The sequence below is a fragment of the Plodia interpunctella genome, chromosome 6, assembly GCF_027563975.2.
Source record: "Plodia interpunctella isolate USDA-ARS_2022_Savannah chromosome 6, ilPloInte3.2, whole genome shotgun sequence".
In the NCBI taxonomy this organism is placed as follows: Eukaryota; Metazoa; Arthropoda; class Insecta; order Lepidoptera; family Pyralidae; genus Plodia; species Plodia interpunctella.
Window position 1 is genome coordinate 5,858,365 of NC_071299.1, and position 23,879 is coordinate 5,882,243.

General features: G+C 32.8%; 3 protein-coding genes across 3 annotated transcripts; all 3 read left to right on the plus strand.

Annotated features, from left to right (window-relative positions):
- Positions 1–1,383: 1,383 nt before the first annotated feature.
- On the plus strand, positions 1,384–3,025 carry LOC128670986 (larval cuticle protein LCP-22-like). The gene is made up of 4 exons (XM_053747044.1): positions 1,384–1,451; positions 1,541–1,740; positions 2,303–2,474; positions 2,859–3,025. The coding sequence occupies exons 1-4, from the start codon at positions 1,404–1,406 to the stop codon at positions 2,943–2,945; spliced, it is 507 nt and encodes a 168-aa protein (XP_053603019.1). The 5' UTR covers positions 1,384–1,403; the 3' UTR covers positions 2,946–3,025.
- A 2,638-nt stretch (positions 3,026–5,663) lies between these two features.
- Positions 5,664–7,242, plus strand: LOC128670555 (larval cuticle protein LCP-22-like). The gene is made up of 4 exons (XM_053746303.1): positions 5,664–5,782; positions 6,111–6,331; positions 6,686–6,857; positions 7,014–7,242. Exons 1-4 carry the CDS (start codon positions 5,771–5,773, stop codon positions 7,098–7,100), a joined length of 492 nt encoding a protein of 163 aa, XP_053602278.1. The 5' UTR covers positions 5,664–5,770; the 3' UTR covers positions 7,101–7,242.
- Positions 7,243–13,769: 6,527 nt separating this feature from the next.
- Positions 13,770–22,341, plus strand: LOC128670556 (endocuticle structural glycoprotein ABD-4-like). The gene is made up of 4 exons (XM_053746304.1): positions 13,770–13,902; positions 19,349–19,476; positions 20,299–20,473; positions 21,953–22,341. Exons 1-4 carry the CDS (start codon positions 13,900–13,902, stop codon positions 22,049–22,051), a joined length of 405 nt encoding a protein of 134 aa, XP_053602279.1. The 5' UTR covers positions 13,770–13,899; the 3' UTR covers positions 22,052–22,341.
- Positions 22,342–23,879: the final 1,538 nt, after the last annotated feature.

The following is a 23,879-nucleotide window of genomic DNA, read 5'->3' on the forward strand; positions in this document are numbered from 1 at the left end:
AAGATGCGTAGCGGGTAAAATTGTATCAGTACTCATCTGTTTCTCCTTTGAAAAAAATGTGATTTGCAAGAGATCGGCATGTACTCGTAACTAGAGACGCCATATTGATCCATTGAACCTTCGAAATTTAGCGTCATTCTTCCTTGTTTCACTTATGGTTCACAGACATGGAGATATACAAAAAAGCGAAAGAAAAAATTAGAATATGTCAATCGGCAATGGAAAGATCAATTCAAAAAATTCGTAGAATACAAAAAATGCGCAATAGCAAAATCAGAGATAAAACGAAACTAACAGATTTCCTGTGCCACTCTATGAAATTCAAATGGAAATGGGCCGTACACCTGGCCAAATCCTGGATCTACAGGAAAGAGAAGAAGGGGAAAACCACTACGAAGATGGATCGACGACATAACAGGAATAGCAGGCGAAAATTGGTGTATTAAGGCGAAAGATAGGAAAAGCTGGTTGGAAATGGAAGAGGCCTTTACCCTAGAGAGGGGTTTTCATTCAAAAGGGAAAAAAATAGCTAAAAAAAATAAAACTCTATTGCATCTAAAAATATATATTTTTTTATAAATTTAATATTATGTATTAATTGGAATGATTTCATTAATTAATACTTACATAATTAAAAATTACACTAATAATATACTTATATAATTAATGACTTTGTTAATTAACAAAAGAATTTGTTATATGCATGAAACATAATCTTGTAATGTATATAAGTGAGAAATTAACCAATTTTATTATTATTAAGCCTTCGAAAGAAGTAATGTAAATACAAATATATACATTTCGGATAACTATAAATTATAAAGTACTAAGTAGCACATAATTTATTCCTCGGATTATAATATGAGAAAGAAACATATCCAATTATAATTTCTAATGTACCATACAATTACACGTCTGTGATGCAATTGAACACAGAAGTGTTAGAAATGCGCTCAACCCACATAAAGTAGCGACGTATGATATGAATAGGTATGGTATGTGACGCTTAATCACAAAAGGATCTTCCCGCGAGGCTATGCCTTGGACACCACAACTAGTTCAATGGTTTAAGAATGTTATAAATAGAAATTAGAAACCGAAATAAATAGAAAAAATATAGGTATATTTTAGTTCAACCAAGTATTAATATTTAACCAGTTTTATATCTCATCTCACAGGGAAATAGGTATTTTCTTTCCATACACAAATACTAGGAACAAAATCCCTAAATATCCTACCACCTTGAGTGACTTAAATATAATGACTTAAATAATCTAGTATTATAATAAATAATCAAATTTGAAAATATTGCGTTAATGAATGCAAATAAACGACAATATCAATGTCAGAGTTGCGTAAAACAATCCGATGATCGGTATAAAAGTTACTATGATTTGAATGCGATGTATCAGTCAATCGATAGATCTTCTCTAATGAAAATGAAATCCGCGGTAAGTTATAAAATTATAATGGAATTCGCTCCCAAAAATTTAAATAATTTGATTTCGATTCGCATTCCTCATGTAAATTATTCTTCCAGGTTGCTTTCCTTGCCTTGTTGGCTGTGGCACATGCCCAGTTCTTAAATCAGGGTCGTCGTCCAGCTTTCCCCTCTCCTCCTCAGCCACAACCCACGCGCCCTCTTGCCCCCAGCCCTAACAGATACGCCGGCAATGACGCCAATGCTAACATCGTCCGCTACGAGGACAATGTCGAACCTAATGGCGCCTTCAGTTATGCGTAAGTTTTCTCTTCTTTTAAGTGTATTATCTTCAGCGTTCATATGACTTAAAAAAAACTATGTTCCAAATTCGATTGTAGTTATTGATTGATTTATATTTTTATATTTTATTTTAAATTTATCTGACGTGTCGATCGATAATCAATTCTATCATATGTCACAAAACAATCGTATTTTATTACATGTGGACAATGTAAACGCAACACAACATACTTATGAATATCTATGTGTAGGCGGTGTTGCATCTCAATTGCAAAATCCGAATTTCTTAAAGGGCAACAGCCTTACCTTTATGACCCAGGAGGTCGATGTTCCGAACTGCAAATTTTACGACTGTAGCGGGCTCATTAGAATTGTGGTAATTTATTTATTTTCCATATCGAAACGAGACACGATTTCATTATTTTCTTTTGTCAACTAATAACTACAGCACAGAGTACCGCGTGGGTGTATATTTCCTTGTAATATTTCCACTTTCTTTGGATGCAATGCATATGTAGTCTACATAGTTAAAGGTGTGTAATTGTGAAGACGATAGTAATATATTCGATATATTTTTAGCCTGGAGACCGACAACGGTATCGCCGCCCAGGCCCAGGGTACTCCTCGTGATTTCGGAGGCAACCCCCCAGTGGCTCCCGTCGTAATCCAGGGCTCCTACTCATACTTGACCCCCGAGGGTGAACAGGTCGCCATCTCCTACGTCGCTGATGAAAACGGCTACCAACCCTCTGTAAGTTTTTTTTTTAATATTTCCTGACTAGTTTATTGTAATTCACCAAAAAAGTAGAAATGAGCAGGAAACGCAATACTAAAACAATATTCAAAACGTGAATATTTTAATAATAATTATTAATAATTTTTCACACTATTGTATGACAAAATGGTACCGCATATTTTGTAAAGTGGATGAAATTTTTGGATAAGATATTTCAATATATATCTATTTATATTTTGTATCGGGCCCCTTTATCAGATAACAATATACAATAATAAATAATAATAAAAGCTTACAATAAACATAAAAGTGACAGGTCTCCTAGATATAAACACAATATGCACCACAAGTCATATTAAAAAACAATGTGTTATTTATATTTTTTGTTTTTCTTATTAGGGTGCCGCTTTACCCACCCCACCTCCAGTGCCGCCCCAGATCCAGCGCGCCTTGGAGTTCATCGCCAGGAATCCACCACGCCAATGAGAAGCTATTTAGAACAAACTGTTCACGTGAAACATATTTATTGTTAACAGTTAAATATTAAAACGTGATATTAATCCTAATTGTGATTTATTTTAAATATTGTCTTTATCAATACCTATATGCATTTTATTTTAGAACCTCTCATGAATTCGTGTACTGCAAAGGACTAGCTTTGCTCTGTTTAGAATTCTTATGCATATTTGGCTTATTTCTTCACTAAAGTAAAAATTAAGTCCTCGTTGAGTTTTAACAAAAAAAATGTGACGTCCGACTAAAAAAGAAGCTATTGAATCTTGAAGCTATTGTAATCTTCTTATAGACTCCTCATAGCTTAGTAGCATGGCCAATATGTGGAATGTAACACACGCAAAAACATCCTGGTGTATATTAATGGAATGGTTTACCGTTGCCTTTTCTATTTCACACACCAGCAGAATCATTAACTAGAGAGGAGATGTCTTGACAATATTTTCCTTCACCAGAAGCAAGTGGTGGTCGGTTAAAGCTACTATATGAGCCCGACTAGGTTAAAAGAAAAATCAATTAGAATATATGTTAAAACTAAATGAACGCATAAAGCATTGTAGTGTAAAATCAAATTTAAGCTATTGTGATTTAAGTAAATCTTTTTTATATTTATAATAAATGGTTTTTGGAAATGGAGTAAAATAAATATTTCGTGATAATATAATATGCCAACCAACCAAACTTGAGAATTTTCAATAGCATTTATAGCTACTAGTGCATTTGCTTTATAAATATACAAATTGATTTCTAACCCATCTACTGAAACTGATGAAATTTTGAAAGACCCAAATTTTATATAAAAAATGCTCTTAATTTAAAAAATATAAACGTAGTAAACTTCTTGAATAAAATTATGTAATACTTAATACATAAAAAATAGTTCTATTCTTAGCTAAGAAAATAAATTACAGCAATTTATTAAAAGTAGAGTACATTTCTTAAGATTCTGTACTGTATAGGATTGTATGACAACATTGTTTTTATTTATATAAAACTATTATTTTTATATAAAAGCAGCGATAAGCCTTTTGGTATTTTCTTGTTTTCAGTTTCAACTTATATGTAGGCATAACTTTTGTATGCATACCTAAAATAATGTGGATAGGATTTCTAAAGAACTCGTCGATGTATATTTTTTTCTTAGCCGTAATTGTCAGGATAAAATCCTTTCCCAATTCCCGTATATCGAGTAGTATTTTTGTCAAACATTTTCAGGATCTTCACAGGTGTTAATTTGAAATGAAGTCATGAATCATGTCAAACATTTCAGTGTGCAAAGACTAAGGAAGAATATTATCAGTTGCACATCACTCCTCTAGTTCACTCTCGAACTTATTTACTTTAAATTATTAATTAAATACTAATCACGACCACGCTTACGTCACGTCATTTTATTTACATATGGAAATTGTATTATGGGACACTGGGGCACTTTCTTTTGACATAGAATTATATTATGTTTCAAATAATGGAAGAAAATAAAAAACGTTCTATAAAATATAGAAATTTTCTACACATAAGTATATTTTTTTACTAAAAAAATTTTTGAAAATGTACTGAATACGTGAACACAGCACAAAAATCCCACAAAATTATGTTTAAAAATAGTATGTTTTGTGTATATTGCAATATTTTAATGTATTTATAAATTAGTTCATTCGATGAGAGATGCTACGTTCATATTAGATTTAAATATATATGTAATATATGAATACACTAAAATGTAAAAATGTTATACTAGCATAAAACCTGGTCGTGCAAGCTTCATACAAACACAAAGCTATTTCTTCATTGCTTCGGTAAATGTCTCTTCGTCACGATTAGATTATGATTAGATATTATCATCATCAGGGATAAAATCATAGCCAGATCTTAAGGAATTCATAATTTCTACGTAACAAAAATTCTACATAACAAATTTTTATTATATACAATATTATTTACAGATAGAATTTATCTGCAAAAGACACACATGTACAGATATTATAGCAAACAAAATGAAAGAAATAAGAAGAGCGCGTTGATGTCTTTTTTACTTCACACATTGAACTATAAACTAACTATTGTAATAAACTTTTAATAAATACACTTAATGAGGGATAGGGAATCATAAAAAAGAAAACATTTCTAGTATGTCGTTAGTAGTATGTAACACAAGTGACATTTTTAGAATAGAACAGAACCTTTTTTATTTGTAACATCTCCATAAAGCATTGACGTTCTCATGCAAAATGATCATGGATCATAATACAATTAAAACATGTCTATTAACTATTATGTTTATTTTATCTAATGCTAGTGTAATAAACATTGCACTGGAAAATGATAAGTAATTTATAGTCTAGACTAGATTATAGACATTTGGTCGGGTACATAAAATCATTATCAAAAAGTAATGTTAAAAAATATTTTTCACAAGTAACAAATTCGCAAACGGCAGCGCGACGCGACAATATTAAAGTATGTATTTACGTTTAGCCTGTTTAATAAAACAGGCTAAACGTATATGGAAGGCTAAATGTATATGAAAGGTAACTACGACTACTGTTACAGGTAATAACCTGTAACAGTAGTCGTAGTTACCTTTCATATACACATAGAAATCGCATCGCGTCGTACAGCGTTCCACCGCTCAGTGAGGACGCCGGGTCTGCCAAACGCGGCGCAGCCGTCAAATTTATTCAAATATAATATTACCAGAGTTCATCTCAGAAAGCGGGTGGATATATATAAAAGCTAGTGCCAATTTTTTCATCATCATTCGATCTAGACCATCGTCGCTAGGCAATCTATCCAAAATGAAATTCGCAGTGAGTATTTTATACAAATTTTGTCTACTGTGATATGTGATAAGTGAAATAAACTAATAATTAAATGACTTTGTAAAAGAAAAAAAAATATTAGTAACTGTTAGTTACTATTTATTACTTATTAGTTAGTATGAGTTACTAGCAACACTCATTCATAAATCTTCAAGCAAGTGCATGTTTCAAAGCTCATTGGAAAATTTACTTAACTGAAAATTATTAAGTCATTTTAAGAATTCGTTATGTCAGGATATTATTATGTAGGTTATTTTTATGTAGGTTATAAAACGAATGTCAGGGATAATTCATTTTTTATATTATCTGTTTTTAGGTAGTTGCTTTTGCAGTGTTGGCCGTTGCCAATGCCCAGTTTCCACGGGGTTTCGCCTCCTCATTCTCCCCTGCCCCACGGAGGGCAGCTCTCCCACCACCACCACTACCCCCGCAGCCCCCTCGCCCTCAAGCCCCAGCCAGGGTCAGCGCTGACGCCCGCTCCGCCAGCATCGTCAGACTGGTCAACGAAATCAACCCTGATGGCAGCTACAACTACAAGTATTATTATTTTAACGAACACCGTTAGAAACAAATCTTAGACATTTAGAAAGATATATTGAGTAAATAGTGCTCTTAAACCACGGCAGATTTACTAGAAGAAATTGCTTCAAGGAATAAGACTGCCATTATTTAGTTATGTATATAATTGTAGAAGGTATGCACTTTTAGCATGTGTTCTTTTTCAATGAAGATTTTACACACAAAGATCCAGGTCAAGGAATTGCCACCATTTATAATATGTTTAGTCTGTTTTATGCTAAAATGATCTGTTGCATCTGTCACACATAAAAATTTTTCTCCGATTCATGTACCTATACAGTAAAATATAATTTTAATCGTATGATATTTTAGTTACGAAACTGACAACGGCATCGCTGCGCAAGAGCAAGGCGTCCCCAAAGCCTTTGGCGGCAATCCCCCTGTAGCTCCTGTTGTAGCGCAGGGTTCCTTCTCCTGGGTCTCTCCTGAGGGTCAGCCTATCTCCATCACGTACACCGCCGACGAAAACGGATATCAACCACAGGTAAACCTTTTAATAAACACTTTATAAACTCTCATCTATTTCTGTCGCCAAACAGCAGTCCTTTGTATTGTGTCCTATGTATAATGTTTATATTAATTAGTTTTATTCCATAGGTAGTGGATAAATTTGCCAAACTGTATTTTTTTTTATTTCCAGGGTGATTCTCTCCCCACTCCCCCTCCAGTGCCAGAAGCCATCCTCCGTTCCCTGGACTACATCGCTAAAAACGCCCCGAGACAATAGATTCAAGAATCTCAATCCCTTGGCCTGATAAAAGTTACTAAATATACCTAATTAGTATTGAAGTAGGTACGTTTGATTGTGATATGCTTTAATTGTTATCATGAATTTGAAATGTAAATAAAGTTTTTAAATACATACTTAATATGTTTTTTAAACTTCTGGTAATAATTACTAGTTAATCCGATTGGATAAAAATATAAAACTATGACGTAACTTTTATTGATTGATCTCGCATTCGTTTTAAATATTTTGTAACCGTCATTTTAGTGCGAATGGTATCATAAATTTCTTAGACAGATTACATAGGTGTTAAGTCCAGGTCGAGAGTCCTTGATTCTTATCGGTGTCATCGTAATTCACAGTGGATGGCTGGCCCACGCCTTATTTGTCCTCACCAGTATAACAGGGACAGCTGAAATCTATATGTGCTTTAGATCTTGGAGCTCAGCTTAAACTGGCTGTCTGTGGTTGACGAACCCATCAATGATTACGCCATCTACAAAAAATACAGAACTCGTTTACAACAATAACTGGAGGGGTAACTCTATTGTATTGAAATTATCTCATTATTTTAACTCTTGTTTTGATATTTGTACTGAAGTTCCGGTTTATATGATGTGTTTAATTTTAAGTTTCCGTGAATATCAATTAACTTTATACGCATTCTTTACTTTTTACCTAGTAATAAATCGAGTTGGGTATTACACCTTGGCATTTTACATTTTAGGCAATCTGCTCATTAGACAAATATAAAATTAGGTATAACAATGTTGCAGTGACATCCAACAATTTAAGTAATTCGCGCACAATTGATGAATTACAATTATGAGCATAAATTACAAGATGTCACTGCAGCAACAATAACTAACTTTGTATATCCTTATCAAATTTGGAAAAATATCAGATGCTTGTGTGTCTGTACGACGACGGCTATATGTACTTATTTGAATTTGATTTACTCCGTTTGATCTTCCTTCCACGACCTTAGCATTTGATATGCCACCTCACCCAATAGTCCTATCACTGTATTACTTATGTTCAACTTATATTTAATACTGCACATCCGCTTCAAGATTAATATCAATTCCTCACTGACATGATAATTTCAATAGATAATGAGTATTTTTAAAACGATGCCGAATATTCGAACGCGACTTACTCGATTAACACGTTGTTCGTGTAAAATGTATTATCATTGAATTAAGAAAAATCGACTTAATTTGTAAAACCAACTAACCTAAGCAACTGCATTCCACAAAACGGACACAGAAAAAGAGACGGATAAAAATAACTAAATTTACTATCATCATAATTTATTTGACATCAAATATAATTTTAGAATATCGAATAATAATTTGTTGAAAACGACTATATTATTAGATTTGTCGTAATTATCGAATATTAATGGAGTCATCATTATGCGACATGTTGCGTTAAGACAACGCGGTATGGTCCTTAATATGAAACCGGCTAACGAAAATCAGGCCTTTTATGTAATGTGCCACAAATTATATCATACTAGCTGCCCATCCCGTCTTCGCTCGGGTAGAAATATTATAATAAAGTACTTTCTCAGGAATCACACTATTTATTAAAAAAACGCGTATCAAAATCCGGTGTGTAGTTTTTAAAATCTAAGCATATATAGTGACAGACAGATAGACAGCGGGAAGCGACTTTATTTTATACTATGTAGTGATGCTGTATACCATAACTATTTTGTAAGACCTATAACCGATATAACTACCGCAGCATGTTAAATTATATGCCATACTAATATTATAAATGCGAAAGTCTGTCTGTATCTATCTGTCTGTCTGTCTATTTATTCCGCTTTCACGGCTAACCTGGATCGTATTCGATAAATTTGGTATACATGTACTTAAACACCCCCGTTAAAACATAAGCTTCTTTATTTTTCAAAAATCAACCCCCAAATTACTTTAATGGGGGTTGAAATTTGTATGAAGGTCATGTCTATTCCACTTTCGCAGATAAATTCACGCGGGTGAAGCTGCGGGCAAAAGCTAGTTTTGCATAAATCCAAGAAATTTAAAGCTTCTGTCGTTGATTAAATGTATAGTTACATTATACATAAGTATGCTATAATTTAGTGTTTTATTATTATTAACATTTAAAACGCCTATATATACAGTTAATGGTTAGCTAAGGTCACGAAGGCATAGATAAGTAAGTTACATAATTTTTTAAATTCGAAGTTTGATTAATGGAAAATTTTGAGTATGTTAATCGGCCCTTAGTATTCCAAATTTTCTGATTAGAACGCATCGGATGGCACTAGATGATGCATATTTTTTGATTATCGCTGCTTCTAAATGCTGTTTAACCTTTTCCATTTTGCAATAGCAGATGCCATACTGATTACTGGTCTGTCTACTCTGCTAATACTTAGTGACTATGTAAAGGTTATATTTTAATTTTTTTTTAATGAATTGGTTTTTTATCTGTCTTAACAAGGAAGTCTTCTAATTGAATAACGTCGAATTTAATGTGGTGTACATTACCTGTGTTAACTAATTATTTTTAGGCAAACTTCTAGCAAGCACTAAGTAACTGATTGATTTAAAATTAATTTTATTATAATTTATATTAACGAGGTACGGTCAAAACTGACACAAAAGAGAATACGCAAATGTTTGGACGGATGTTTGTTTTAATAAATTCGGTAACTTATCACATAGGGTGCTTTGTACAGCCATTTTTTCAAGATATGACCTATGCGCTTGTAAGGTATATAAGATCAAGTGCATATCTCTGCATAAATACGTGGGTTTGTTCTCTAGTTTAAATGTAGGTAAGTTATGTTAATGTCACACGATCTTGGAAGGTACCTAATCGGCTGCAGTAAAATGCCAGTTGCTTAATATCATCCGTTTATATATGGCATAGAATAATCACATAAGTTGATTCTATTTAAAAGAGTTAAAACTGGCATGTTTATTAATAACAAAAATGTGGTAACATTTTTTTCGTGATTTATTAATAAAAAGCATCTTGTCTATTGTTTATACCTACTGCACTTTATGAGTTCAGGTACAGCATGGGTACCTTATCCTTCGCCCTTCTTTTCTGTATCTATCAACAGTATCGGTCTGAGGATGATCGCTTAGTTATATTTTACGTTAATCTTGTTATGTTCAGTCTTATTTCGCTCGATCGGATCAACGATCGGAAAATGTATTGCTTCATATAAGCCACCCATTCGTATAAAAAGGTCAGGGACCGAGTCCATCCAGATTCAAACTTACGGTATTATATGTTTTTTAAAAAGTAAAATAAAAACAAAGATGCCACACTTGTTATTCTCATATTCGTACTAAAGCGTTTCGACGAGATTCGCAGTTGTTACCACTGCATAAGGGTCCATGTAGAATAAGCTTGATATGTAATCGACTATACGCGTAGAATCTCCATGTTTTGCGGATGGTATAGAAATGCATTATTTCAAAATGAGTGATTTTACACTGTAGTTAAATGTAAAATGAACGTCTACGGGACGCTCTCTTGTACAAAAAGAGAAAAAGTTTTTCTATCCCTAAATATTATTGGATCTCAATGATTTTTTAGTTATGTTCCAATAACATGTTTGAAATACTAAAAATACTAGGTTTATTGAATTTAAATTTACATCAGTTTCAAATTTTTGGTACTTGAAAATGATTTTTTGTAATTCATATTTCATCGAAATTAGTCGTTTGTGTAAACTATGTTTTTACAAAAACCGAAATCTGTAAAACCAACATATTATAATAATATGCTAAAACGATTGATACCATTTTTGACACCAAGGTTTAATTAGTGAAAAAAATTTTCTCCCGAAACGCACATTTTGTTAAAAAAATACCTATCATTCAAACACGAATTCTCTCGTTTTTTATGGCACTACTCGTTTTGCTGTTAGCCACTACTGTAGTGGTGATTGCAAGTGATTTTTATCAATACCAATTTCTTCAAAATCGCGTTGCTAGACTTTGAAGAAATAGGTATTGATGATTATAATGGTTTGATAATCCTAGTACCATCCAGTGCTACGAGTACCATTTACCAAGTAAATAAAATGCCAAGACGAAGAAGTAATAACAGAGTGTTGTGTTTCTCCACCCTGTCTCGCAACCAGGCTGTGGTGTGGTGACCCTTGACCGTATAAAGGATGGCCTTTATAGGTGTAGAACACAGTAGGCATCTGAAAATTATTGAAACATTACATTTTAGTAAACATATTATTGCTTAGAAATGCCATTTTCACAATAGAGGGAAATTATAATAAATAAACCGATTAATAATTGTATATTTTTGAAATAATTATAAGTATATTTTCTATAGGGTGTTGGTAAAATACTTAATTCTCAAGATGATTTTATTGTGGGTTTCGCACAAAAGATCCACGTACCTAATCGCAAATCTTAATGAGATTAACCTCTCCCGAGGAATTTCGCATAGGCGCTTACTATAATTGCCTTTGTTCATGAAAACAATACCGTAATACTTTTATTGTCTAAGATCCGATAAACTGTTGAAATTTTAAAACGAACCTCATATTTTTAGTACCATGTTTAAAATATTTGGCAAGGCCAAACTTTCTATGTTACCATTAAAAAGCTTTCTTAGGTGTTTATTCTGAGAGTCTTATTAAACTTTTGTTTATTGTATTGTACATCGATTTAAACTAATTCTTTTCTACGTCGTTCCTAATTTATAAATATTACTACCGTTACAAAGGATCGGAGGTTAAAAAACATAAGCAAGTGCTTACAATTTTCCTATCCTGTCAAGTACATAACACATTTAGGTTAGGTGTGGCATTGTATGGCGTGTTAGCGCAACTAAGTACATACGCCAGCGACATCTTTGTAACCGCAAAATGTGGTATGACTGTTCAGCCATCATTGAAACTTGAAAATTAAATACATAGCCTTGTTTTACGAGTTGTCGTTTAGTTCTCGTTTGAATTAAATTTTAGTAATTTATCACTTTCATTACTATTTATTTACTTAATCCCTCTCTCTCATTATTTCTTATTTGTTTGTTTACGGGGCTGTGATGTCGTGAAATCTGGGGTCAGAAGAAAAAAAGAACCTACGATTTTACTCATTCTCTCGTTATGCGGTCATATATACATATATACTATAATAAATATACGTTTAATATTGTCCAAGTGATTATACATATTAGGTAATATAAATAAAATTCACTACTTTATCAGATATTCAAGGTTTATCATTGATAGACTAATTATATATTGAGAAACAAAATGATTGATGGTCAATCATGAATGAATTTGACCAAATTAGATACAAAAACTTGATCATAAATCCTACAAAAACGGAAATAATTTAAAAGGAAAGTTAATTGTTACATAAATATAATGTTCAACATGGACGCAAGTATCATGGCTGGTACAACAATTGCCTGATTGAGATGTATCTTTATTGAAGAGTCATAGTTTTTAACTACCGTGTGATAATGTGTGCAATGAATTTATTTTTATTTTCAGATAGAACAAGCCACGTTGCAGAATTAACATTGCATATAATTAAGTTATACTGATCTGTATATCTCAAACAGTAGGCAAGGAAACCACATAATATTGTATTTCAATATAGGTAAAGTAAAGCCTTGACCTAAATTGATAATGACTGTACTTATTCAGCGCTTGTAAAATTATGCAGATCAAAATAATGTTTTATTTATCTATACGAGTAATCCACATTTTGGAAATGCAAAAAAGTACTTTCTGAGTACTGATATATTATTACATCTAACGTATGATAACATAAACATAATCTGCCATTGAATATGAAAAAATAAAACGAGTTCAAATTAAAATTAAGAATTATCTAAAATATCTTTAGTTCGAAGAGTTGACAGCATGTCTAGTACGACTTTACTACGAAATCTAACGAGTTTACTCGTCACAATTTGATTTGAGAGTTATTTACTAGATCGTTTTGAATGGCATCATGTCAAGAGTCAAGATTCTAGTTTCGGATCGCAAATTAAAGTTACGAACGGTTTCGAATGCATTTGACATAAGGCGTACTTACCATTTAACGCTAGGTTGGCGTTTTACTGCTCCTCGTAGATATTCTATTGTGGCATGGCGCAGGCGAGATAATGTTGCACCCAAGGGCCGGACTTGATATGTCAAATATATTTTTTAATAATATGTCAACAGGTATTAAACAAAGGCTACCCTTTGAGACTACCATACTACTTTAAGAGCTAAGTCTCCTTTCTACTAGGATATATAGGATCCTTTCTATAGGATACTTGGATTGGCTACACTGGCGGATTTAAAGAATGTTAGGAATATATACTTAGAACAAAATGGTTCAAACATTTTGTTCGTCAAACGCAATTCGCAATACGCGGTATGTACCTAAATTTCTATTTGAATAATAGTAAAATATATTACAGGGCTGCACTGAGGGCTGGAAAACATATGTTATTTAAAAAATAAATCTTTTAATTTAAACAACGTTTTCAATACACAATTCTTTGCAAGTTATATTACTCGTTAGGTTATTCTTTTCTGATTTATATACATAAATTATACATTACTCATAGAATAACCTAACAAGTAATATATCCTTACCGCCCTGCATACAGCCCTGCGTACTGCAACCGATGCAGACTCCCCCTGCTATATGCAATGCTAGACAAACCTACGACTCTATAAAAGGAACAGGTGATTAGACCACTAAGTACAATCCGGCGCACACGCCGCCGACCGCCGACACATGGGATATACCACATTGTGCTCATCTTGATACCTAACATGGTGAGTCTTGAATTGTTGATATTGATCTTGATCTCACCCTTTGTTCTGGCCTCTATGTTGTTGCTCTGTTGAAATCATTCATGCAATTTTTATCTATTGTTTATCAGTTACTGAGTAAGTATAGAAAAAATATGTGGAAAATATAAATTTATCAAATAATTTACAATTTTAAAACAACAACTAAAAAAATGCATCTGACATGATAGAAGAAAAATTACTGATGTGTTTTTCAAATATCGGGGTCATTGCTAAACCTACTTATAGTAAACAGTAGTGAGTACATTTTATTCAAGTTCACACATATTAAATTATGTATGAATTATTTGATCATTAATTTAAAATTTTCACGAATATTTCAAAACGAAAAAGTTGAAAGCTTAGAGTATTTTTATCTTTAAATTTCATGTCACAAATTTGTAAAGTTTATAACATTTTAATACTCATTAGTGATGTATCAATATATGTTATAAAATAACGATAAAACATTTTAAAATAATAAGAAAATCGGAGATTTTCTAGTAATTTTCCATTGACCTATTCAATTTTCATCAATTTTCACTTCTAATTTATCTAGCAGCTATTTCTTGTCGCAGTTTAGCAAGATAATCTATGATTGCAAGAACATTTATCATTAAGTATTGAAGTGACATTTTCATGACCGTAATATTGTTAAAGATCACATAAATATTTCAAGTAAATGTTACGATCTATTGGCAGCCTAGTATTTTGTATGATTTATATTATCTTTACTGTGGATCATCTTTTAATAGTTTTTATACACTACCACTTTACAGACACCGCGGCAAAGGAAAAAATTGCAACGAAACCTGTACATTGGTTAACAAATTAAATTCCTTAGTGCATGCGTTTACTTGCCACTAGACGCGGTAGGTGTTAGAAATTAACACAATTGAAAAGAATGAAAGAATCATCTTTTTTACTTTTAAGGGTTCAAATAACCTTTGCGGTTTGAATTTAATGTTACATTTATTAGTGACTTTCCACGAGTAACTTATTGACGGTTTTTAATGTGTTTTTATGTTTGTTCTTAATAGTTTCTTGTAACATATTACAGAAATGTGCATAACAAAAATTAATCGTCCATAAGATACCTTTATACACAAAAAACATCAAAGTTTCCAGGACCTGGATCGTTCCGGCAAAGGTGTAATAGAAATAATAGCTAAATCAATATACAACAAATTGGCTAGAATGTCTATGGCAAGTTTTTAAGGACGCGGCCATAGTTGGCGCATAGGGCAGAGGTTCGCGGGTCCCTGATTATGCAACATCTCGTGTACAGAGATCGATGGCCCAGACACAAACTGTACATAAACGTCTTTGTCCTGTGTAAACCTATCTTATCTTCTTTATTGTCGTATTCCTCATGGCTAAGGATATTACATAGAATGAAACACACACAACGATTTTCTTGGCTCTATGAAAGGAGTGGTTTGCCATTGTCTTCCCAATAAACACATATGATCAATATCTACTAGAGTGCATGTTTCCTCACGCGATGTTTTGTTTTAACGGCAGTAAGTGGTGGTCGATGAAAATTTCTGTACGTGAGTCAGATTGATATACAAACACATATGACACGTGTAGAATTCGAACCTGGACCTTTGGTTTCCCAGAGTGTCTTATCCATTGAACCGTTACAGCTTCTGGACCTTTACCAAAAGCAATAACTGAAGAAAAATGGGTATTCATCATAGAAGACGCTGCAACTAAGTGGATAGAATTATTTGTTCTCAAAGATGGTTTATAAACCATCTGTGATCGCGTGCATTTATTACATCTAGGTATAATACTCGATACTTACTCAGCGTTTGTCTTTAGTGGCCTCTTTAAAGGTACGAGTGTCATCGCTCGTTGTATTGTGCTTAGTCAATGTCCAAGTTTCGTGACTCTTGGCTCTAACAACTTCATCATCATTTTCCTTATCTTACCCCATTATCTGGGGTCGGCGCAATATATATTTTTTTCATAATTCCATATTTCTTCTTGTACTTAACTTCGTCAACTTCGTGGGGATGTTAGAATTAAAGTGAATTAAAAAAAAGAGAAACCTATTCTTTTCTGTGCATGGGCACAGAAAATAATAGGTTTTTTTTTAATTTTCTCATACATAATTATGACGAATGACGAAATGTGGCAAATGGCAATGTGAGAAAATCACATTCTTTAATTAAAATGCTAATTATTATAAAGTAGGTATAGTTGTACCTAAAATTCTGAAAATTTGAAAATAAAACACATGTTAGTATCTAGATAGATTTTTAATTATATATGATACTAAATAATAATAATATTACACAGAGTCAGTGGTCACTTTGTTTCGGGAGAGGTCAAAAAAAATGAAACGATAGTACATACACTTATAGAAAAAAAATACATGCATTAATTTTGTGAGAATGGAACAACGCACAATACTCTTATCATGAAAGAACTATTTTAATAGGGTAAAAAAATGACGTCTTTTCAGATCATAACCCACGTGTGGATAATTTTACTACCGTGCGAAGATAATAAGACCTTTTGTTTTTGCTAACATTGTTGTTTTAAACAAGAATTCTTACATATTCCCACAGTATAACAAACTTGCAAAACAGCGTCACTTATTCTCATTATAATGTCGCTATTAGAGAAATTGGAATAGGCAGGTAAGGTCTAGCAGAAAAAAAATGATTTTTTTTGTAAGATATATACAGTTAGCTTAAAAATTCCAGGACATTAATGTGTATTGATATTATATAGCGATCTCGATAGCTTTGCTTTTGTAAATAAATTGGGTAAAGAAGACATTTATGACTGCCATCTGCCATAGATTAACAATAAACTTACTTATTCCGCATAAACAATTAATATTATTTTTTTACTTGAAAACTTCTTCTACTTCGTTTAAAAACTTAAAATAAAGAATAACATAGCAAGTTAAAAATATCATAAATTGTAACTAAGGTGTCAGCATTTATAAGACCCTTGACCCGCAGCAGCATCTTAACCAAAACAAAAGCAATGTCTAACTAATCAAATAACATCACAGGTATTCGAATTCATATTTTTAAATTTTTATTCAAAATCGGGCCGTTTCCGCTTTATACGTAGAATATTTGTAGAATAATGTATAAAACTCTTTATAATTATAGAGTTTTGACTGGGACTATTTAATCATAGATAACTAGTTATGTGCTCCGAGTCTTTAAGTCCATAAGATTTTACGCCATGACAAAAATATTTCTTCAAACCTCACAGACTCGAAATTTAATAATAGGTTTTACGATTAAATATAATGTGTCTGGTGATTAATTAGTGGAAGTAAAGATGCCTGCCTGATCACATAAATACATAAGCTATCGGTTTACTGCATGTCAATAATATAATAATTTCCAATCAATGAACCGTGTTCGTGTCGACCTCGTAACTGTATCTTGGAAATGATCCATAAAATATCACAGTTACAAAAATAGTGATCACCTGGTCCTGTCAATAAATAAATAAATAAATAAATAAATAGGGACAAATGACACAGATTGAGCTAGCCCCAAAGTAAGTTCGAAACTTGTGTTATGGGATACTAACTCAACGATACTATATTCTATTATATATACATATATAGATAAACATCTAAGACCCAGGTCAATCTGAAAAATATCATTTTTCATGTTGACCTGACCGGGATTCGAACCCGGGACCTCCACTGTAGCAGTCCGGCATGATGACCATTAAGCCACGCAGGTCGTAATAAACATCAAAACCTAAGGTATATCCCACAATATTTTATAGAACAAAAATAAATAACCCTTTTATTAGAATATGAAAAAAATCTGAATGAGAATATTACCACCATGAAATTTTAAAGAGACAAAAATATCATGAATTGACAACGAGTTACCATAGTTTGCGTGATGAGTGTATGAAGGCCAAGTCAAACAGTCACTAATTGAGTTTGTCTCATGGATATTATTAGTAAGTGGACACTGCCTAGCCCAGATGGCTTTGGTAGGTCACTGATAATAGACAGACAGAGAGAAAATTCTTGCTTCTAGATTCTATCTAAGCACAGCGCGGATTTCCTCTGACTAATTTTTTTTATATTTGACATAACTTTATTACTGGTACTTAAAAAAGGAAAAACATGGAATTTATAAAACAAACAGTATTCTATTAATAAAATAAGAAATAGGTATGTAGATCCCTTTGTCTACATACCTATTTCTTATTTTATTATTCTCTTGTACTTATGGCTATACTTAATTTTAAATTCACACATAACACATAACCAAGTAGTTATTACAAAGCTTCTATTTAGTAGATATATGTTGAGACACGCCTACATTTTCTTACCGCGCAAATACTATTTGCAGTTTAAATTCGGTGAGTGAAGATTTTATACTGAGCAAGTTGGAACTATTAAAAAAAATGGATTATAAAAAAAATTAAAGCATACTTGAAGTGTGCTTTAATTTTTTTATATAATCCAATTAAGGTATGTTTTATCACTATTGTACTTTATTATTTAAAATTGACAGAAACAGACAAAACATATTTTAGCTTAAAGTATGGTTTTTAACTTAACTTTTTTATGAGTAAGTACGTCAACATCATTTGCCTTACCTTGTCCCATCATCTGGGGTCGGCGCAAAATGTCTGTTCCCTCCACAATTCTCTATCTTTTGCTTATTTGGATCCACCCCTAGTAACCTCATATCCTCCCTGACACAATCCATCCATCTCTTCCTCGTCCTCTATATCCATGTACCTTCCTACTTAAAACTTTCCTCAGTAAATGATTCTCTTCTCTCCTCATCACGTGTCCAAACCAACCGAATCTATTACCTCTAATTTTAATATGCGCAACTTTCAAACTTCCTCTGATATAAATATTCCTTACCCTGTCCATTCTTGTACATCCAGCCTAACATCCTCATTTCGGTAGAGTAAGTACGTATGGGTAAGTATATAACTGAAATTATGAATACAAAATAGCAAAAAAAGTATACCTACAATATCATGAAAATATATTTGAGTTTAATATTGAAAATGCCTGGAATTTTTCGTTGGTTTATCGTCCATGACACCATCTTTGCGTATATTTATAACGTGGCGTTGTTGTGTGTGATGCCATGAAGAACATAAAATATAAAATAGAATATTAAATGCTATTGTTGCCTATTACCTGCTAAGGCTAGTCCTTTAGTCGCTTCGTACGATAACCATGATAACCAATAACAAAGAGGACTTTGTTCTTGGTATATTGAAGCGCCTGATAAGTCTCAATGTCTTTGTACATTATACGTGCTTACCTTTTACTTACTAACGTAGTTTTTTACTGCAAAGATATTTTATTTTAAAGAGTATTCAATAAAAATGCATTTCAAATTTAAAGCATCAAAAAAGTGAGGAGGTCATAATCTTATGAAAAAATATGTGTAAATTACAGAGAGTGACAATTTTCCTTGGGCTGGTGGCGCTAGCGTCGACCGCGCCACAACAGAAGCCGTCAGACCAAGCTATAGCCATCATAAAACAGGACTTTGATCAGCAGGTGGATGGCTCATACAGATACAGGTCATTAACGGCATTACGCCCATGTTGCAGATAAACTATAAAGTAAAATTTAGTATAAATACTGTAAATATACAAACACAGCATATTATTTTTATGCTAGTTTTACATAGCAATATTAGTAATACAACCATTAGATTTGTTAGAATGAACATATCAAACAAAATGAGACTCTATTTCAAAAACGTTACTATATACATATTAATATTTACTTAGGATAACAGATTAGAATAAATTCACAAGTGCCTAAGTGCTATTTAGTTATCGCGAATTTGCATCATATGTCATTGATAGGAAGGAGCGAAAAAATAAAAAATCTTTCATATGTATGACGTATTCAAATAATATAGCGGAAGTTACTGAATGTAGACTAGGGATCTTTCTTCTATATGATTCTCGTGTCACAGTTTTAGTTACAACACTCATACGAAACAGCTAGACCGATGTTGATGAAATTTTATATGTATTTAGTAGTGTGTGAATAGGTTGTTCTATATTTTATGCCCCTAAGTGACATTGCTGGACCGGAATTACCGGCTTCCCTCGAGTGCCATTCTTATCACTTATGGTTATAAAAGTAGATAACAGTCAATTCTCAGACCTACTGAACAAATAAATTTCATGAAAATAGCCCAAGCCGTTTCGGAGGAGTATGGTAACTAAACTGGGACAAGAATTTGATACTTATATATATTAGATAGAAGATATTTACTTATATTGAAATATCATCCCAAAGAGAATAAACGAAGTGAACGACATTCATGCCTCTTAGAAAAACTTGTTTGTTGGAAACAAAGCTTGAAAGTAGAATATCACCAATTCCAGCTACGAGACGGAGAACGGTATAAAGGCAGAGGAGACTGGCACCCTGAAAAAGGCGACCGGACCTGACGCTGGTGACGTCATTGTCGCTCAAGGAGGCTTCAGCTACACCGCGCCAGATGGCACTGTCATAAACTTGAATTACATCGCGGATGACGAGAGCGGCTTCAAACCTGAGGCGAGTAACCCTTTTACATAAGCTTGTTGGGAAATTGCTGAATACGAAAAACCACGTACGAAAACGTCTTCGGCCACGGCGGGGCGGTAGTGTCCTGATCGTTTGGTTGTCTCATACATAACGACATGTATGTATAGAATTCCGTCGTCCGAATTAAAAGTTGGGAAAAGTCCTATGATAACATAGGACTATATAACCAAACTATATAAAAATAGTAGCGGACGTAACGCGGATAGAAATAACGCGAACAAACACAACATAGTGTCATATTTTTGAGAATAGAATAACAATCATGGTTTCTTTTGGACTGTAGTTTAGTGTGCATTGCCAGTTAGTTGGTGTGATAGGTAATTAATTTTCTATGTTTATCAATAATATCAGCTATATTCCCACGTAATGTGCAGTGATCACGGCACCAACATAAGGCAATAACTTAACTAATCACGCAATTGTTAACACAAATTTTGGTGTCACTTGATTAAAATCATTATGACATGAAATTTTATGAAAAGTCTTATGTAATTTCCCTATGACAAATCCAAAATGTAAGTCGGGTATTAAGAAATAAGGTTGTCTAACACTCTGTGTGTCATCGTTAAGGACGCCGCATTCCACCTTCTTCAGTAGGCCACAGAGTGGTATAACACTGTTATGTCAAATGTATGCAAATTATGTACGTATTGTTTGGGACAATGTGTGAAATGTAGGCTTCTGTTTTGTTATTTTATTTGCATATCACCACAGATACAGCTAATTAATTTGTGTTATGCGAGCTTAGAATCATTAATATCAAGGTAATCATTTAATGGAACTTAATGGATGTTTTAAAATTAATAAAACGACGAACAAAATTAGTAGAGACAAAAAATCTAACACAGAATACGTCTAGGTAAGTCTTCAGTAACATCATAAACCTACATAATATCAGTATAAACCAAATATCTTTACCAATGGAACGTCGACAATTCAAATTCTTATTTAATTTGGTTCTCCTAATATCCTCTCCATAAAATCCGAGAATTAGTGACAAAATTACTAGGTATATAAAAAGTCAAGGCTGCATATTACGTAGAAATAGTAAAATTTGATTATACAGTAAGCGCGACATTGCGTCATGTTATATTCACAATGATTCATAGATCACATCTGGAATAACAATAATTTGATTTAATATTTTTTTATTTTAATATTAAAATGTGAAAAAAATTAATTAAGTTTATATTATCCTGTTAATGGATTAAGACAGTATAAATCTAGGTTTCTAATCAAACATTCACATGTAATGATTGAACGAAATATAATCCACATTTCGAGATAATTATGCTTTGAATATTTTTTTGATTTATCTGATAACATTTATCTGCGAAATGCATGACCTGATGAGCATAGACCTCCCTTAGAACATTTGGCTAAAACTATAGGTACTAGTGGTGGATCAAATGAATTGCTGTATTTTAATTTCGTTGCATGTTTTTTCAGGGTGCTCACTTGCCTACGCCGCCTCCTATACCACCAGCAATTCAGAAGGCTTTAGACTATCTGGCAACTCTACCACCCCCACCACCAGGAAGAAACTGATTTATATCTTGTAACATGCACCATCTCCACCGTAGTACCTGCGACAACGATGCTCATCGCTACAAAAACAGCAATGGTTATAAATATAAATAATTTTAACAAATTGTATTTTTGAAGCGATTCATGTATTTTATTATATAAAGCATTAAAAATCAAATAAAAATGAACGTGTACAACGACTGAACTGTGATAGAAACTGATGATTGAACGAACGCACGTGATTGTACTATTTATTTATGAATGAAATGAAATAAAGCATATCAGTGCCAAAGAAGCATTGCAAAACGAAATAGTTTTTATTTTCAGTTCTCAAAATAAAGAGTCTTACAACTAAGGAAGATCTTGCGAAGTAGAGGAAAAATGTAGGAAAGCACATTATTTTCAAAATTTTGTATTTGGATAGTTATCGTTCACTCTTATGGGCATAAGCTCAACACTGCGAACAGTTCGCCAAACTTTGACGGGTTCGCATATATTGCTGGTATTTCACTGAGGTAAATAAAAGCACTCATATAAACTACGCAATGTTCATGTATTCACGTCGGCATATGGCCGAGTTCGGTGACCATGTGGAGCCTACATTACATTTTTAAGATTGACATTGGTCTGTAATTGCTAACTTTTCATATATGCTACTTGCCCAAAAATCTTGTAAAGACATACTGTATTATCTGACTTCGTAAGGTCATTCTTATATATGTTTACTTATTAGCACTAACGTTAAAACAACAGTTAAGTGTCACATACGATTCTGATGTCACTTCCCATAATGCTGAAATAAAATAACACACGGTCATGTCTATTTAAAGTTACTAGCAAATCAAGATTCAGTGATTCCATATCATGTCAAACATTTGAAAGTTTATGTCACTTTTATAATACCAAGGAACAAGTGATCCTATACGGTTTTCGTTTCTTTCTGAAGATACGGAACCCTAAAAATGACAGATTTGATAGGTGGGTGATCTCTGATAATTACTGTACCTACTGTGTATGCTATGCGTGCAACATAATTCAACACTTTTACCAAGTGGCAATTGCTTTAAAGTCTAAGTTCTTAGACTTGCGTTACAGGAAGGAATCCATTTTGTTAACGGTCTTATCAGTCTATATTGATTATTTTCGTTTATATTTCCTCTTATTCTAATGAACAGTCGGTAGTTTAAACAGGTTTAACACAATTTTTTGGAGCAGATTTTGAAGCTGAAACTGAGAAAAAAGGCAATATGGTTTAGCAAATTTTTTTGTTGATCGAATTTCTTCTTCTTAAATAATGTTCTTTTAACACTGGAATTTTTTTTGGAAGCTGTGTAATCCAAGTAATGAGTATGATCCAAGTACTGAGCATGACCTTAGTAAAACACTGCAGTGTTTAAAAAATAAACTATGTATGTATGGTGTTCAAAACTCTGATATTTCCACTGTGGATACAATGGTATTTTTTTCTGTGAAAACCTATTTGATTTTAGTGAATCTGCCGTGTGATACACCGACATTCCTCAACCTGTTTGTGAGTGAGCGAGCCAAGGTCGGAGACGAATGCAGGATCCACACGTCATTTGGTTGGAATTAGCAGGCTTGGCCTTCACCTTAAACAAATCTCTTCCATTTTGTAGGCTTTTCCAGCATTTCGCCCGAGCTGTTCGCCCAATCAGACGTACCGGAATCTCCATATTTAATAATTGTTATTGTCGTCAGTTTACCCGATAACTTGATATTTTCGAAAACAATAATTAAAGAATTTGTCGTCTTGAAAGTTATTAATCATTTATATTTTGGTCCAACTACATATACTTACTGTTTTATTTCTGACTATACAGATTTATTT